Source organism: Sodiomyces alkalinus (genome assembly GCF_003711515.1).
Source record: "Sodiomyces alkalinus F11 unplaced genomic scaffold SODALscaffold_1, whole genome shotgun sequence".
Taxonomy (NCBI): domain Eukaryota; kingdom Fungi; phylum Ascomycota; class Sordariomycetes; order Glomerellales; family Plectosphaerellaceae; genus Sodiomyces; species Sodiomyces alkalinus.
In genome coordinates, this window is record NW_021167079.1 from 2,045,498 (window position 1) to 2,062,505 (window position 17,008).

Sequence of the window (17,008 nt, forward strand, 5' to 3'; positions counted from 1 at the left end):
CTGCTGAGTTGCCGGAACATGCGGCCTTGGTCGCCATGACCACGACTCTCCAGGCTACGGACGGCAATCTCCCGGACACGTTCCGCCGAGAAAATTCTGTCAAGATGTCGCCCGTTGCACCGACGAAGAAGGGAACTGGGATGGGGCAAGACGATGATATCACGGCCACTCAAAAGATGTTTTCTGCCATGTCCGGCAGTTTTCTAACCTCGCTCCTCAGTACGTTCCTCGCCTGTAGTTGGTTTTCCTTCTTCTTCGGGGATTGAATCACGAACTGGCAGTCTTGCTCACACTATATTCGACAGTGACCCCTCTCGATGTCGTCCGAGTTCGTTGGCAATCCCAGCCTGTGCCCACGGGCAATTCGACCTGTTTCTCGCCTATCATCCTCACCACGAAAAGTCTAAACACCATGCCTTCGACGAACATTGGGGTGACAGCCTGCTGCCGAGAAGTTTTCTTTATGAATAACAACGCCGAATATTGTGTCGCAATGCCGCCCCGGTCAGGCGCAGCGGCAAATATGCCAGCAGCAGAATGCGCCGTGGAGGAAATCGAACGGAGAACGATTAGCTCCACGATGGATGGGCTAAGAAAGATCGCGCGGAACGAGGGGCTCACAAGTTTATGGAGAGGCTTGTCGCCGACACTGGTCATGGCCGTCCCTGCCAATATCATCTATTTCACCGGCTATGACTGGCTCCGGTACAACTCAAAGAGCCCGATTTCGCACCGCTTCGGGGCCGATTTAGCTCCGCTAATAGCCGGATCCGTTGCGCGTGTGCTGGCCGCGGCCGCAGTTAGTCCGATTGAACTCTTCCGTACTCGACTGCAGGCAACAACGGGCTCCTCAACGACCGGTCACCTTGCAAATACCTTCCGAGAGATCCAGGAAATGGTCCACGCTCACGGCTACAAATCTCTATGGAGGGGTCTGACTTTGACTCTGTGGAGAGACGTGCCCTTCTCTGGGATCTACTGGTGGGGCTACGAGACGGTCCGGAGGAGGCTGATTGTCATGAGAGAATCGGACGCCGGTTTGCTACACAACGCAGAGGGCCGGGACAAACATACAGAAACTTTCGTCGATAGTTTCATCGCGGGTGCTGTGTCGGGTTCTATTGCCTCCATAATAACGATGCCGTTCGACGTGGGCAAGACCAGGACACAAGTGTTCCGGGGAATATCAGCAACAGGAAATGGTGCCAGCAGCACGACGGCGGAGCGAGGAAATATGACGCGCCTCCTATGGCACATCTTCCACACAGAGGGCATCCGGGGTCTCTGGAAAGGTTGGATACCACGGACATTGAAGGTCGCGCCGGCATGTGCGATTATGATCAGCAGCTACGAGGTTGGCAAGAAAGCGTTTCGATCAATAAACGCGAAAGCAAGAGAGAACCACGGGCACTAACGAGTTCAAGAGGCGGAGAGCGGCCGTACATGTCGCTTGTGCTATTCTTATTCTTTTCTCATTCTTTTTCTCTTCAGCATTATTTGGCGTTAGCAGGCCTGTTATCGTTTCAATGACGGCGCCGGAATACAATTGGGAGTTGGCGAGCAATGGCATTGAGCAAAACAGTTGGGGAAATTAGGAGCACTGTAATATTTGTATCGTACGATTAGACTTTCAGTTACAAAGCCTCTCTCCGTTCTTACGTTCTTAATAGGACAACTTCTACACATTTTAATATGTTTTATGACAGTTTCAGTAAATCCCGACGTCCGTTCGTATGGGAGAGAAATGGTGGGGTTCCTGCAGGAACATTAAAAACGCGAAATAAAAGGTCCTTCTCGGTGAGACGCGTACATGACATGCACACCGCCATCTCCATTGGTCTTAGTGTTCGCGTCTGAGCGACGCGACGCGCCTCACCGACCAGGCTTTTCTTCCCCGTACTCGGACCACACGTAATCAATTGTTGCAACAGCCTGCCGGCCGTTTTATGGACTATATCGCCTCTGAATGTCTTGATTGACTTGAAGTATTGGACCTTACCTCTTCCCAACCAATCCGTCAATATTCGGCATTTCCGTCTTTTCAACCACCACTCCGTCCCCCTGCTTCTGATCTCTCCCAATTATCTCCCACCGCGTTCTCCAGCTACTCGACATATTCCTTCTCTCTATCACTTTAACGGAGGCTTGGGGATAACGTGAGGGCCAACTTTGGATTCTGCTGCAAGATGTCGACCCTCAAGCGCAAGGCTAGTAATGACCAGGCATCTGACTCCAAGAAGCCCAAGCAGAATGGCAGTATCATGTCTTTCTTCGGCAAGACAGAAACGGCTAAGGACTCAGGGGCTTCTGGGACTCCCGCGCCAGGCTTTGACAAGGCGAAATGGGTGGCTGGTCTGACAGAGGAGCAGAGGAAACTTCTACAACTGGAAATCGACACGCTGCACGAGAGCTGGCTGGCCCTGCTCAAGGATGATATCGCTACCAAAGAGTTCCTCGACCTGAAGCGGTTTCTCCACCGCGAGACCGACACTGGAAGGAAGTGGTTCCCACCAAAGGAGGATGTGTATTCCTGGTATGACATGCATGCCCTTATCCTCTGTTTTGACGCAACCTTGGCCAGATATGCTGACAAGGATCCCCTCCGCTTCGTCTCTAGGTCCCGCCACTGTCCCTTCAACAAGGTGAAGGTCGTCATTCTCGGGCAGGATCCCTACCACAACGACAACCAGGCCCACGGCCTTGCGTTCTCCGTCCGTCCTCCCACGCCCGCTCCCCCGTCTCTCAGAAACATCTACATCGCCCTGAAGAAAGACTATCCCACATTCACGCCTCCTCCCAATAAGCAAGGTCTCCTGACGCCCTGGGCCGACCGCGGCGTCCTGCTTCTCAACACATGCCTGACGGTCCGGGCTCACGAGGCCTACTCCCACTCCAACCGGGGATGGGAGCGCTTCACCCAACGCGTCATTGACCTCGTGGCCGCCCGCCGCCCCAAGGGCGTCGTCTTCGTCGCCTGGGGCTCCCCCGCTGCCCGCCGTGTTGCCAAGATCGACCAAACCCGCCACCTCGTCCTCAAGAGCGTGCATCCTAGCCCGCTGAGCGCCATGCGCGGCTTTTTTGACTGCGGTCACTTCCGGAAGGCCAATGAGTGGCTGATCCAGAGGCACGGAGCCGACGCCGAGATCGACTGGGATCTCGGAGGCGGCAACGTCAGCACTCTTACATCGAAGAAGGCTGAGGTCAAGACGGAGACAACGAAGACGGTTGTGGAGAAGGGGATCGAGAACAAGGAGAATCTCAAGGAGGAGGAGGAGGAGGAGGGTGAAGAGGGTGCAGGGGGGGCAACAAAGATCGGCGTGCAAGCGGAGACGGAGGAAGTCAAAGTCACTGCTTGATTCGTCGGATTTTTATTGTCATTATTATTATTCTCTCGGAGTTTTCTCTTCTGTGCATCTGGGACGGGTACTGGCGTTTTGGGCCGTTATGGATTTAATATCTACGGGCTAGGGAACTGTTTTCATAGGCCGAACTACGAGGCCCTGAACATTTTAATGAGTCTCAGAGCATCAAGTCAATGATGGACTTGCTGCTAATTATGGAACACATGAATAAGTTTCCGTCAATTCGCCCTTGTCTAATTCCGCAGTAGCTATCACGTATGGAGGCAAATCACTTTCGTGTGGCTTCATGAAGTATGCATAGCACAGCGCATCAATCGCTCTTCGACGTACCGATGATCTCAGTCCCATGGGCTTTGGGATGTAACCGAGCTGCAACGGTTCACCATATATCGCAGTTGTGAGGCTGTCCGGTCTGATAACGACAAACACCAGTACGGTCATAGAGCATCCGAAACTGAGCGATTGTGGCCCTCTCCTAATAGTGGCTGAATTGTTAGAAAGACGAGCTCATGGATTTCTAGGCGACCACGAACTTAACAGAACTGGGTTAGAAATGGAGAGGCTCGGGTGGTTTGGATTCGGCATGTTATCTATAAGTGTGCATAGCTAGCGCAAGGCAATGGCAATAAGAGATTGGGACGAGCGGAAACGAGGAACAGAGATGTCTATACTACACTGAAGCTGGCCCACTTTATTTTGCGTAAATTAACAGCCAGCCTTGCGTTCGTACCAGTACTACCGCCCGGTCCTGTTTTTTGGGATTTTGCAGTGTTTTTCGCGCGACTTCGCTACACAGTATGTACTTGTACAACACGTAAAATGGAGCTACTTTCGTAATGTATGCCGTTCACTGCTAATAGTCCGGTAGGTTATGGAGGGATCTTAGTGCGAATCCCCCGTATCTTTGGCTTTGCACTGTACTACTATGTACCATGTCCCCTAATAGGATAAAAATAGGGTAAAAAATAGGATAAGAAATAGGATAAAAAATAGAATAAATAATATAATACGAAATAAGATAAAAAATAGAATATAAATAGAATATAAAATAGAATAAAGAAATATAAGAAAAACTTAGATAGGAAATAGAATAAAAAGAGGATATAAAGGAGGATATAAAATAGAATATAGAATATAACTAGAATATAATATAGAATAAAATAAAGAATATAATATAAGTAGAATTAAGTCTGGAATATTAATAGAAACTATAAAAACTATAGGAAAAAAATTAAGATAAAATAAATAAAGAAATAAATAAAATAAGAATAATAGATAATATAAAGTAGAATAAACTTAGAGGTAACGGATAAGATAAAGATAAATAAATACGGATAAGTAAAGATAAAAGATAATAAATAAAATTAAAACTAAAATTAAAAGTTATATTGTATATAAATAAATAGAAGATAATAGATAAGACAAGGTGTATTATATAAACATAAATTATAAGGAGTAATATAAAATACACTTAGTGCTATAAAATAAGCAGAATATAGTATATAGTACTATAGTAAAAAACGTTTAGATATAATTTAATTCTAAGAAATAAGATATTTAATAAGAAATAGTATACTATATAAAGTAAAAAGTAAAAGATAGACAATAGAATAATATATAAATATAAAGAATATAATAAACAATATACTAAAGGATAAAATATATTATAAATATAAGAAGATAAAATATTATAAGTATAGAATATAAGAATTATCCTAATCTTTAGGTAAAGAAAAGTAAATATAAATATAATATAAGTATAATATAAAGTACTTATCGAAAATAAGGTTATATAAAGTTAGAGTAGAGTTAATATCAGTAAAATAAAGGCAGTAGATAAGATAAATTTAATAGATAAGATATAGTAAAATAAAATAAAACTAAAAAGTAATTAAATATATATATATATTATTAGGAAATAGTTATAGATAGAATACTCTAATAAAAGTGTATAATAAAGAAGGATTTAGATAAATAAGAAGCTAAAGGAGAATTAACTATAATAAGAACTCGAATAGAAATAAAACTAAAATTAAAGCTATTTTAGTATTATTATATTATATCACTATGGTATAAAAGCTATATAAATAAAATATAATATAATTCTAATTCTATTATATAAGACTCTTTTTATATTATATATAAGGTATAATTTCTTTATATACTTAGGAAAGTGTAATATATCTATTTATTAATAAGTTTATTCTTATCGTAGATCTTCGTAGTTCTATAGTTTTAAACTATTCTAAAGACTATTAAAGATAAACAGCCTTTATCTATAAATAATAATATCTATATATATATTACTTAGTATATTTATCTATATAGTATAGTTAAATAATCGGGTTATATACGTAGCCCCCTATAGGGGCGAGCATAGTGGCCTTACCTATAAAGTAAGCTACTAATTAGTATTAACGCGTTCACGGGGGGTATAGTAATTATTTATATCTCTTACTTACTTAATAACGATACTATTTATAACCGGAAGATAGTAAAAGAGAAATATAGGAGAATGAACTAGCGACTATAGGGAGGAATCGACGGTTAATAATAAGAGATAAAACGCGATTAATATAATAAAAAACAGCTTTTTACGCTATTAAAGAAATACTATAAAAACATCGTTATAGCATAGAAGGAACTAATAAATAGCTATAGACAATAAAAAGTAGGCGTTTTATAGTTATTTTCGGATATCTACGGTTATTTAGTCTTGTAGAGTAGGTTATATAATTAGCCCTCCCCCCCCCCTTTTGTGGGGGGTGGGGGGGGGGGGGCGACCTTGGCGGCGTTGCCCGTAGGGCAACCTGCTAAGCTGGTTAGGTACACGGGCTTGGAAAGTCGACTTTGGGATGAAGGCGGCCGGGGCCGGAGAGTGATTGGCAGAAGTCTATAAGAGACGCAAGTCGTGCATAGCGCCCCTGACAGCACATGAAAGATGGGGACGCGAGGCATCATTGGGATCAGACCTGGGAAGCATGATGCAAGAGAATGGACCCAGCGGTGGGAAGATGAAGCGTAGTACGCCTTTTTTATTAGAACATGTTAGATATGTCTACTGCACACAGATAGTATGGGGAAACAAGCAATTTAGGAAATGACGCGCATTATGTCCATGACAGGTGAGGCACGCAAATGAAGAGAGAGGGCGAGAATGGGGATTATGTGCAATTGCAGGTTGCCCCAGGATGATGGATTCATGGCTCGGGCCCTCATGCATTGATGGCACCGCCTGGAAGGGCTGCCAACTCATAGGTTGCAATCCGGGTCCCAACGTCCAATCAGCTGCTACATCGGGCAGTATCGCTAAGGACGATCGATCGATTTGGTCAAGTTGCTAAAACCCCGAAGAGGCGGAATAGGCGGTGGAATAGAAGTGGGAAGAGGGGGAAGATGAGTTGGCAAGTGCATAGGTAGGCCACTCTTTCAGCTGGTGCTGGAGATAGAGGCGATGATGAGGTTTGGGGAGTTTTAGGAGGCGCCGGATCGCACCCTGCCTATTACTTGGTATTTTGCACGGAGTACTCGGGCAAACTTTGATGTTCCGATCTCAAGGCCGCAGATTCAGCACAGGCTCCCAGTCGTTAATATTTCGGTCAACCAGAACCAGGAGAGCAACTTCACGGAACTCAACGAGAGACCGTGTGGGGACTCGGTACTAGACAGGGAATTGTGGGGCTTCATCGGAACCGGCCAGAGCCGTCACACCCGGAGTACGGGCCAACCGACTGTCTGTGATACTGTCTGTCGGCAGAGCGTCATAGTGATGAATCTGATAACCAAATCATTGTTGGGATGCGAGCTCAGCCTCTTGGCAGCTTTCTACGTTGTAGTTCTATTCATCGGTCCAAGCGTCTACAACCTACCCTGTAAATTTCACGTATAAAATAATCACTTCGTCGGCATTACTATTTGGCAGGTAGGTGGAAGTAAGGTAGGAGTAGGTTCACAGTTACCTTCTGCAAAAAAGAAAAAAAGTATGCAACGACACGCATCGATTGTCGTCCGTCGTACAAACGTTGGATACCCTAACTCCGCGATCCCGGGAGCTATGTGACTATGCTCCCCTTCCGGAATCAGGGACCCTAACATAAACAAAGTAGCTCACAGTGTTGAGTGATGCTAGGATGGTATTATATGTAGTTAGTTGCCGTTTGGATACGGGCCATATCCAACGGTCCGGCGCCAGTCCAGAGTCCTCTCATTTTAAGTGTGACAACCGGGTTGGTGATTGGCTCCACTCGGACTAGTGCGTCTTCACCTCTCATGTACCGAGGAGCCAAAAGATGTACTCTGTACTGCGTACGGATACGTACACTGCCCGTTTCAAAGTCGTTCCTGGCTCTTCTCTGCCCAACGCTACCTTACTGAGTGCCTTAATAACTTTTAGAGGCACAGAGATGAGATGTACACTCCGTACCCAAAATTCTTACCTCCGAGAGCAGCCCTCCAGTACAGAAGACTGCTTCGATATCTTTTGACTGAGCGGATATTCGATGTACTACTCATGTACGTTGTATTAAGCTTGTCAATCCGACCCCTCTCGTCTGGACGTCCATACGGAGTACAAATACTTGGTTGCTTTTCCCAAGCGATAGAGCTGCGATCAGTGGTCAGCCAAGATCCCCGTTTCGCTGTCCCCTGTCCCCCCTTGTCGAATCAAACTGGTAGTAGGTACCCGTAGGTACAGCATTACCCATTCGCCCGTTGACCCCTGAATGGTGACAATCAGGCCCATCCCATCCACAGAAGCCTCGCCTGTGAGCGCGTCCGGGTCTTTCCTTCCTGTTCACTTGATCGCGAGTCCTTCCTTTTTTTTTTTCTCTTTTTTTTTTTCCTTCTTTTCCCCTCGTCTCCGCTCCTTATTACCCTCTCTTATTGATTTCTTGTTTCAACAACCTGTCCGGTCATTTTCTTCCTGATACCCTTCGGCAGCCCTGGCCGCGATTCTTTTCTTCCCTCTGCTATTGTTACCTTTCCACCTCTCATTAAGTGGAGAGTTGCGCGTCAACAATTTATTCCCAATTGTTCGAACCATCCTTATTTTTGATCTTTCATTCTCTTTAAAAACGCGCGTGTCTACGCTGCTTTCCCCATCGTCATCGAATTATTATACCCGTTGCCAATATCAGAGCATTGACATTCTACTATTAATTTCTGTCCCGGAGTGCACGACTGCATCGCCAGTCATCCACGCCACCTAACTACGACTTTGGGTCGTTCTTAACAATACGGCCAGCGTCTTCACCGGCTCTTCTCGTTCGATTGCCATTGTGATTCGATTCGATAATCTTACAACGAACAGTCCTCGATTCTCCATTATACGAACAATATCCTATCAATAGTTGCATCAGGTTTTCCGGGATTACCGTGAATATGCCGAGCTTCTTCTCTCGCCTGAAGGGCGCTGGAGGAGGCGCGAGGTTGAAGTCCAAGAAGGGTGGGCATCTCGACCAGCTCACAGACCAGCTGCCCCCCAAGCCGCTCTGGGAAGATGCCTATACCAGAGTCAATGTCGAGCCCGAGGAGATTCAGGAGTTGATCAGACGATGCACCGAGGAGCTCAAGGCACGAGGTATGGCCCCCTTGATCCATGTATAACCTCTACTTCAATGCTGGCCTAGCGGAGACTGACTAGATGGCTCCCTTTTGTCATGCAGCCCTCGATCATCCATTCCTGCTACTGCCTTTTCGCCCTACATCCGATCCTAGCGCCGTGCGCACCTTTATTCGTCACTTCTTCGACAGCAGCCATGGTCTCCGAGGAGATGCACTGGCACAGGACCTTCGCATGACCGAGCCAATGGTATGTCGGCGTGGGATGCGAAAAATCTACACCACCAAATACTCTTTTCCAAAAGCAAACACTAATAAGGGGCTTTTTTTTTGCGGTTAGGTTATTGCAGGTGTGACAAAGTGGTGCTGGAGCAGACTTCAGGGGGGTGTAGTCGGATGGGATGCTTATGAGCTGTTCAAAGTCGGCGAACATGGTATGTGGTCTTGTCTCTCCCCCATTGATGATCTGGCGTTTCCTCGAGTTGTCTCAGCAATAGCCTATTATCGAAAACTAACAAAAGCTTGCCTTGACTTCAGATTCTAACATGGCTCGGGATTCTTTCAAAACATTCATTCCTCTAAGTGTCGACAACGGCGCGCGATCATGTATTATTTTCGACTTCTTCGATCTCCTGGCAGCGATTGCGGCTCACGGTAAAATGAACGGTATGGGTGGTCGCAAGCTCTCTCGGATGGCTGCATGGTGGGCGTTCGAACAGAAAGACACGGGTAGCGGCTTCGAGGGTGGTTATAACGCATGGCAAAAGTGAGTTCTACTCCCTGTAGCGGCTTCTTCTCCACCCGGCCGGCCGGCCAGCCGGCCAGCCAACAACGCATGCATGCATGCATGGAGACCCCGGGAACTGACCTTTAGCAGGGCTGCCGATGCCACGAGCCACCTCTTCTTCGCCTACCTGAGGTCACTTGCCCCTCAAAATACCCATAGCACCATCTCCATGCTACCCATGTCGCTGCAGAAACTCGTTCAGGAAACCGAATACCCACCGCAGAAGCCAATTCTGTTGCAAACTTCAACCAATAAGGTGGTTATGATTGTTGACACAGTCTCGCCAACTCCCTTCGCGCTGTTGCGCCGCGCAAGTCACTTCCAGTTTCGCGACGAGGATCGAGCTTTACAGGAATTCTCCGATTTTGAGGACCCTGTCCAGGCCCTTACAGAAGAATGCCGCCGAGTGCTCAAGTCCATCTCTTCGGCCAACCAGTCTCAAGTCTCGAGCGTAAAACATTCTACCAGTCTCCGCGACGCCTCGTGGTCACGCTTTGAAGATATCGGCTTTGCAAGTGCGCTTGAGGAGGAAGACGACGATGAAGATGTCTCGGCTGCCATCAGGAAACCCCAGGGCCTAAGAACGACTCCGCTGTCCGGAACTACCAACCTTGCACGACCGACTACTCCATCCTGGGCGGACTTCCTCTCGTCTGGCTTTGTGGATGAGAAGGTGAATAGCCAAGCCAGCCATTTGCTCCCGCCGGACAAGGTCCTTCCGCCGATTGAGACGACTGTTCGACAAAAAAGTTCTCAGTCACACAGGCCTCGACTGGAATCCGATCGCGAGCTCGAGCCTGGCGAACTCGCCAGCATCATTCGGATTGATCTGGACGACGCTTTCTGGTGGGTTTGGATGAGCAGCCTCGCCCCCGAAGAGACCTCCGACAGAAAATCCGCATTTGGCCGCTGTGCCGTCATCGAGACGGTGATCAAGTCGGGCCGATGGCTCGTCATGGAGGAAATGGTAGTAGGCGCAGCACCCGAACCTCAGGAAGGTGCCTATATTGCCGAGAAGAAGGGGTTCTTCAGCTGGACGAGACGCAACAAAGGGGTCAACCGCCGCAAGTCAACAGGCAAACAAGCGCTGGACAAAAATAGGCTTGATCAGAATTACCTGGGCGCAAGCAAAACCAGCATTGGGCCTGATCAGCAAGCCCGTATCGCGGCCGCAGCTGCCCAGTTACAGGCCCGGCAAAATCAAGAGCAACAGGCCCGGCAACAGGAACAGGGGCATCCGGAGCGTAGAGGTCGTGCAGACACCGATCTGATGAAAGACAAGACCAATAGTGTACTGACACTGCAGCCTGTCATCATGAAAGAGGCGTCGCCGGCTATGAAGTGGGCGAGCAAGTACGACAAGGATGCCATTCGGGAGGCGTACCTGGCCAACTCCGACGCCGGCCGTGGCGTGAGTATGTCGGGATTTCCCCGCAACGGCAGCAGCACGCACTTGGCACATAATGGCCACTCCCCCGGCTATGAACACCAGCCCCAAGTGCCCCCGAAGGCGTCTCCTGTCCCCTCTCAAACAGTGCCTGTCGCGCAACCGGCGGCGACGGCAGCAGCCAGCACCCAAAAGGTTGAGGACGCTATTGAAGAACCTCGGATTTCGGCAAAGGAGGTGGAGGCGCCGCAAGATCCCCATCCATCCGACCGACAAGACGCTGCCGAGGACGGTCCCGTACCGCCAGCCAAGGATCCCGTAGAGCCGGCACGCGGTGGCATGGCTTCCCCAGAGCCTGACGACAGCCATGACATCAAGATGCAAAAGAAGCTCCAGAAGGAGAACAAGGCCGGTGGCTTCAGAAAACTCTTTAGCCGCAGAAATCGAAGCTCGAAGCTGCCGGAAAATGCATCCGCCGACCTTCAAAGCATGCTCGAGCAGCACTATGACAGATCAGCACAGGCGACTCCAGAGCCAGCCGCTGTGCCGGCGCCTGTGCCAGAAGTTTCCAAGCCGCTGCCACAGCCCCAGGCTGCGGCCGAGCCCGAACCAGAGTCGGCTGTTCCTTCGCCGCGTCCGGCCGAAGTACAAGCCCACGAAGATGCTCAACAGACCCCGGGAGCCCCAGCAGTTGGCCGAACTCCGGAACAATTTGGTGATAACCTGTCGCGTGTGGACACGGAAGACGCCAACGAGGCCCACCGAGAATTCTCCCGCTTCGATCAGGGTCCTCTTGTCGACCAGCCTGCCTTTGTCCCTGCGGATGATGATTCCGACGATGCGGTGCCGCCGCCGATCGCCCGCCGCGTTCCTGAGGCGGATGCTCCCGTGGCGCCGGAGCCTAAGCCTGAACGGCACCTGTTGAAGAAAGTGCCAACCCCGGCTGCGGAACCCCCCAAGCCGCAGCTCACCCCTGCGCAGGATCGATGGGCCCAAATCCGGAAGAACGCTGCAGAGCGGGCTGCCCAGCGGCAGAATGATATGGCCGCCGGTAGAACTCTGAGCAAGACGACTAGTACAACAGATGGCGATGATGAAACTAGTGGCGAAGAGAGTAAGTCGGCGCCAGGCCCCTGCAGGATACGTCGAATGTGGAACCTTGGAATAAGACTAACCCCTAAACTTGCAGCAATCGAATCGCGTGTCGCCCGCATCAAGGCTCGTGTTGCAGAGCTGACTGGTAACATGGAGGGCAGCACTAGCCCTGCGCCTGCTGGCCCAGGTCAAATACAGTGAACGGAAGTGAACACACATAAAGTACTGGTTGATTTTGGTTGAGCATTACATTTACATTTACATTCGCATTTCGCCTCTATATTCTGAAGAGGCACCTCTTTGGCTTGACTACCTTGTACTGAGATTCATCTCGGCATCTTAATTTTCTGTCTCCCACTTCCCTTCAGACGGAAGTTCTTTTTTTGAATGTGTTTCTTTTTCTGCTTCTGTTTTCTTCGGTTTTCCGCACTATGATACCCGCTAGGAGGGCAACCTCGTGCGAACACACTGACACTGTCATCAATCAAGTTGTTATCTCTTCGATGCCATTAAGTATTTTTCTTGGGTCGGGATGCGAGGACATCACGTATAGATATCGGGACATCGATATATAGGTCCATGATAAATATTCGGGCGGCCTAAGTACTACACCTATTTTATATATATTAATTAAGACGCTATATACTATTATTATATTAGCTACCTTACCCACCTACCTTATTACCTTATTACCTTATTACCTTATTTGCCTTCCCTAAATTAGAGTTATAATAATTCTTCTAATAATAATAACTGCTATTATAATAGCCGAAATACCCCCTAACACTATACTATATAGTACCGCACTACTATAGGGCGTTTTTGCTTCGTGGCAGGAGGTGTACACGGCTCTAATTATAATAATAGTATATATCGTCTTAATCGATATATTAAAATAGGTGTGGTACTTAGGCTGCCCGGGATAATTGTTATGGACCTCTATATCGATGTCCCGATATCTATATATGATGTCCTCGCATCCCAGCCCTTTTCCTTTGCTGCTCCCTTGCTACACCTGTCTTATATATATAAACTTCTCTCGTCTCTTATATGCTTGTGATGAATGCGTTTTACTGATCCTTAATATACCAAGCAGCCTTTCGACTTTGCTTCTTTCCTATCAGATTGGCCAAGACATATGGCAAAGAGGTTGATCTGTTTAAACGGGTAACCAGTTAGGCTCGACCGGCACTCTTTTGCTTGTTTCGGTCCCGGGGGAGCCGGCCACCTGGGAAGGGAACCTACAGATAGATATTTTGGGGTGGTTTTGGTAAGAGGAGAGGGAGGATATATGATCGGGCACAATAGAGAAGGATGCTTTTCTTTAGTCTGTTCTCCGAGCTTGGATTAGCCCGCACTTTACAGAATCTCCAGTACTACCTGTCTGACTGTTTGTTTCATGGATCTTCACCGTCGACTCATATACAAGGAAAATAGGTATTTCCATTCGGCCCAGCCAGTGTAAGATAGATACATGTGGTCACATCCTAACGCCTGCGCTTCATGCGGTCTTTTTCCTCCTTGTCCATTCTCGCAGTGTCCCTTTTTCTTGTTCCCCCTTTTTCACAGGGGGCCCTCACTAGACGATGAAGGTCTCTACATAACCTCCTCCTTTATTGTTGCTGCCTCGCTTTGTCCGTTGTCATAATCTCATTCCTGGTATGATTTCACTTAGACACACACTCTCTGCCATACGGGATAGCCTATGTACATAAAACAAAAGATGGCACCTGCTAGTACCCCGAGACGGGTCACATGCGGAACTGTCGGTCTCCTTCTCCTTAATGGCCAAACCCGCCCGCCAGCCAGTTATTAAACCCGGGGTCATCGCGAGCGGCAAAAAAGCCCTGGTTTTCCTGCTGTTGTTGTTGCTGCTGTTGCGGTGGCTGATGGGCCGGTGCCGTGGGTGCGGGTCCCTGTTGTCCATGTGCCTGCTGCTGCTGCTGCTGCTGACGTCTCGTCTCCTCCGCTCGCCGCCGCCGCTGCTGGATCTGCTGTCGGTAGTAAAGGAGCAGAACGAGGCAGAGTGCCAGAAAAACGATGATGAGACCCTCAGTCAGGTCGTCGTCGCCAAGGATGTCGCTATCGCCGCCGGGAATGGTGTTTTCGTCGTATATGTCCTCGTAGTAGTCGTCATCGTAGTAGCTGGCTGTATCTTTCATGAAGTTGGCGATCCACTCACTTAAGGACCAGTCTTTCTTCGGTTCTGTAGAGAAATATTGTTAGCCATAGACTGGAACAGTAGTGAGATGGGCGGTAAGGGTCCCAAACGAGGGGAAACCCAAGCACAGCAGGGGCAGCGGCGGCAAAGCACATACTCGGATCATCTTGGATGGAGTGGATGGGTCCGTGTGTGAAGGTATTCCACGCACTCTTCAAGCGTAGCCTGAGCAAACTCAGGGTCACGGGCAGATATGCCTCCTCGTTAATCGCCAGCGCCTGGTCATAGAACCTCTTCGCCAAGTGATAGTCCTGCGTAAGGCCAATTCCGTTCTCATGCATCCAGCCCAGGTTCCACAGCGCTTGGGCACTTTGCGAGTAGTCCGAGGCAGCGGTATAGCACTGGATGGCCTTGTTCACATCGGCCTCGGTGCCTATTCCGTAGTAGTAGTAGTCTCCCATCTTGACCTGCGAGTCGACGTTGGACTGCCGGGACGAACGAGTCCAGTACATGAGCGCCAAGGTCGGGTTCACCAGCATGCTGGGGCGGTCGGCCTCGGTCCCCAGCTGCAGGAACTCGGGTAGCTTGAGTCTCGACTTTAAAGGATCCAGGAGGTAAGCGACGTTGTTCTGAGCCCGTTCGTATCCCTGCTCCGCCGTCAAGACGTACTCGAGGAAGGCGAGCTCAATGTCGCCTGCTTCATAGGCTTGGTTGGCCTCAGCCCAGGTAGACACGAGCGGCTCCGCCTTCTCGGCCACGCTCTTGTAGTAGTTCAACGCTATGGAGCAGGTCTTGTCCCTGCCGACGCCGTGATAGCTCATCTCGGCGAGGTAGTAGTTGGCCTCGATCAGATTGTACCGGGCGGCCAGTTCGAAATAATTGCTAGCAATCCGAACGTCCTCGGGACCGCCCTGGTCTAGGTAGAGGACACCCATCTCGACCTGTGCCGGTCCATAATCTTGCTCGGCGGCCGCCTTGAAGAGGTCCATGGCCATCCGGATGTTTTTGGGTGCTTTCCCATAGCCGTGCAGCTTCATGAGGCCCATGCCATATTGAGACTGGGGATCCCCATGAGAGATGCCGCGGGTAAACCACCGGTGTGCTTGCTCCAGGCTCTGCTCGACGCCGTCGCCGCGCAAGTACATCCGTCCGATGTAGCCGGCGGCACGACCGGCGACTTTCTCGATCCCTGGCTTGTGGTTCTCGATGACCCGTCCATCTTTCTTCCAGTAGCGCTTGGCTACCATGAAGAAGTATTTCCGCGCCAGGTCAAGGTTCCTCTTCATACCCCTCTGGCCTTCGTAGTAAATTCTCCCCAGATTGAAGGACGCCTTGACGTCTCCCCGCTGGGACATGAGATCCAAGTACTCGATAACGTCGTCGATAGCAGCGTTGGCATCGGAGTTCGGCGCCGCTCGTATGGCGTTCATGCCAGCACTAGCAGCACTGGCGCCTTCGCCGTAAACGCCACCGGCGTCGTCGGCAATGCGATAGGCCTCGGAGACCCAGGCCATCCCGCCCGGCGGTCCCAAGCGGTACCACTGGATGGCCTGGTCCGCCACCTGCTTGTAATACTTGGTCGCCTGCTCGCAATTCTTTGCCGTCGCGATACCGCTGTGGTGCCGGTACCCGATGGCCATCTGCGCCCTGGTATCCCCCTGGAGCGCGGCGAAGGTGTAGTAGATCATGGCCCTGGCCTGGTCGGGGGCCACGACGTTCCCGAGTCCCGTTGCATAGAACACACCCACCATGTACTGCGCCGTCGAGTTCCCATGGTGACTGGCAAGGGTCTTGTAGTGATCAAAGGCGACCTTCAAATCCTTCGGGTGGGAATATTTCCCATAGAAGTTCATGTCGGCGAGGATGTGAAGGGCATCCGAGTTGTTTTGCAACGCGGCCTGCTCGAGCAGACAGACTGCCTCGGACAACGGTCCGCGAATCGACTGTTTGTTCTCGGCCGGGGGAGCACTGATGGTGAAGGTCGGTAGGGCCGTCAGAATGAACTCGAACGCGGCATCGAAAACGGATCGGGGTCGTCGCGGTTTCTTAAGGGCGTGGATCGGAACGTTGCGAAGTTCGTAAAGGGCCGCGTCAACCAAGTCGGCACCTGTTAGAAGCGTAAGCGACTGCGTCCTCCATTCAGGAGGATCTGCTATGGCATACCGGGCTGTTTGGGATCGGGCCGGTGGTGTTCTCCTACGGCCGTTTCAGGCTGGAACTGTGCCGGCGGCGGCTCGTCCTTGTTCCTCCCACCCTCGATTCCATCTCCATTTGAAAGCACCTGCTGCGTATCGGTACCCAAAGCGAAGACGACCTGCAAGAGCACTAAGGCGTATGGTAATTAGACCTCGTCAGCTTAGTGATGCGCTTGTGGGGAACGGTGCGTAAGCTTACGGAAAAACCACAGGGTGCAGGCTTTCATGCTGGGCATTTTCTATCTCCCAGAAAGCTGTCGAAAGACTCGCAACATGTTATGTCACGGCGCGACAGTGCAGGACGGAGCTCGAGAGGGTTTGTGGTATTGGTGTTGTGACGCCATGCGAACGGAACAGCTGTCCAATGTCCAATGTCCAATGTCCAATGTCCGAAGCTCCACGTTGACGATAAGGAGCTTGCATTTAACGGGGCTATTGTTAATCGAGTTATCTTTATAGAGC

General features: G+C 49.6%; 6 protein-coding genes across 6 annotated transcripts; 4 read left to right on the top strand and 2 right to left on the bottom strand.

Annotated features, from left to right (window-relative positions):
• Positions 1–140: 140 nt before the first annotated feature.
• SODALDRAFT_268765 (solute carrier family 25 member 40) lies at positions 141–1,414 on the top strand (the record flags this gene model as incomplete). Its single annotated transcript, XM_028607621.1, has 2 exons — positions 141–219; positions 306–1,414. 2 exons carry the CDS (start codon positions 141–143, stop codon positions 1,412–1,414), a joined length of 1,188 nt encoding a protein of 395 aa, XP_028470126.1.
• A 51-nt stretch (positions 1,415–1,465) lies between these two features.
• On the bottom strand, positions 1,466–1,732 carry SODALDRAFT_12561 (hypothetical protein). Its single transcript, XM_028606664.1, has one exon. The coding sequence runs from the start codon at positions 1,684–1,686 to the stop codon at positions 1,516–1,518; it is 171 nt and encodes a 56-aa protein (XP_028470127.1). The 5' UTR covers positions 1,687–1,732; the 3' UTR covers positions 1,466–1,515.
• A 150-nt stretch (positions 1,733–1,882) lies between these two features.
• Positions 1,883–3,567, top strand: SODALDRAFT_287487 (uracil-DNA glycosylase). The gene is made up of 2 exons (XM_028608571.1): positions 1,883–2,533; positions 2,618–3,567. Exons 1-2 carry the CDS (start codon positions 2,187–2,189, stop codon positions 3,354–3,356), a joined length of 1,086 nt encoding a protein of 361 aa, XP_028470128.1. The 5' UTR covers positions 1,883–2,186; the 3' UTR covers positions 3,357–3,567.
• Positions 3,568–6,217: 2,650 nt separating this feature from the next.
• Positions 6,218–7,615, top strand: SODALDRAFT_354454 (hypothetical protein; the record flags this gene model as incomplete). The annotated part of the gene is made up of 7 exons (XM_028613728.1): positions 6,218–6,240; positions 6,304–6,386; positions 6,460–6,487; positions 6,553–6,693; positions 6,921–7,234; positions 7,344–7,383; positions 7,492–7,615. 7 exons carry the CDS (start codon positions 6,218–6,220, stop codon positions 7,613–7,615), a joined length of 753 nt encoding a protein of 250 aa, XP_028470129.1.
• Positions 7,616–8,741: 1,126 nt separating this feature from the next.
• On the top strand, positions 8,742–12,391 carry SODALDRAFT_319029 (DUF1708-domain-containing protein; the record flags this gene model as incomplete). The annotated part of the gene is made up of 6 exons (XM_028609420.1): positions 8,742–8,940; positions 9,026–9,171; positions 9,262–9,355; positions 9,459–9,687; positions 9,799–12,209; positions 12,285–12,391. The coding sequence occupies 6 exons, from the start codon at positions 8,742–8,744 to the stop codon at positions 12,389–12,391; spliced, it is 3,186 nt and encodes a 1,061-aa protein (XP_028470130.1).
• A 1,247-nt stretch (positions 12,392–13,638) lies between these two features.
• Positions 13,639–16,903, bottom strand: SODALDRAFT_303537 (HCP-like protein). The gene is made up of 4 exons (XM_028608955.1): positions 16,746–16,903; positions 16,515–16,676; positions 14,509–16,458; positions 13,639–14,396 (listed from the first exon to the last, which is right to left on the bottom strand). Exons 1-4 carry the CDS (start codon positions 16,780–16,782, stop codon positions 13,972–13,974), a joined length of 2,574 nt encoding a protein of 857 aa, XP_028470131.1. The 5' UTR covers positions 16,783–16,903; the 3' UTR covers positions 13,639–13,971.
• Positions 16,904–17,008: the final 105 nt, after the last annotated feature.

What these genes read in the sequence shown, in the direction of transcription:
- SODALDRAFT_303537 (XM_028608955.1), bottom strand. Translation starts at nt 16,782, where the DNA reads ATGCCCAGCATGAAAGCCTGCACCCTGTGGTTTTTCC. An exon ending in GCCCGATCCCAAACAGCCCG is followed by an intron (nt 16,459 to 16,514) that starts GTATGCCATAGC and finishes CGCTTCTAACAG; the next exon opens with GTGCCGACTTGGTTGACGCG. An exon ending in CTCCATCCAAGATGATCCGA is followed by an intron (nt 14,397 to 14,508) that starts GTATGTGCTTTG and finishes ATTTCTCTACAG; the next exon opens with AACCGAAGAAAGACTGGTCC.
- SODALDRAFT_12561 (XM_028606664.1), bottom strand. Translation starts at nt 1,686, where the DNA reads ATGTGTAGAAGTTGTCCTATTAAGAACGTAAGAACGGAGAGAGGCTTT.
- SODALDRAFT_287487 (XM_028608571.1), top strand. Translation starts at nt 2,187, where the DNA reads ATGTCGACCCTCAAGCGCAAGGCTAGTAATGACCAGGCATCTGACTCC. An exon ending in AAGGAGGATGTGTATTCCTG is followed by an intron (nt 2,534 to 2,617) that starts GTATGACATGCA and finishes CTTCGTCTCTAG; the next exon opens with GTCCCGCCACTGTCCCTTCA.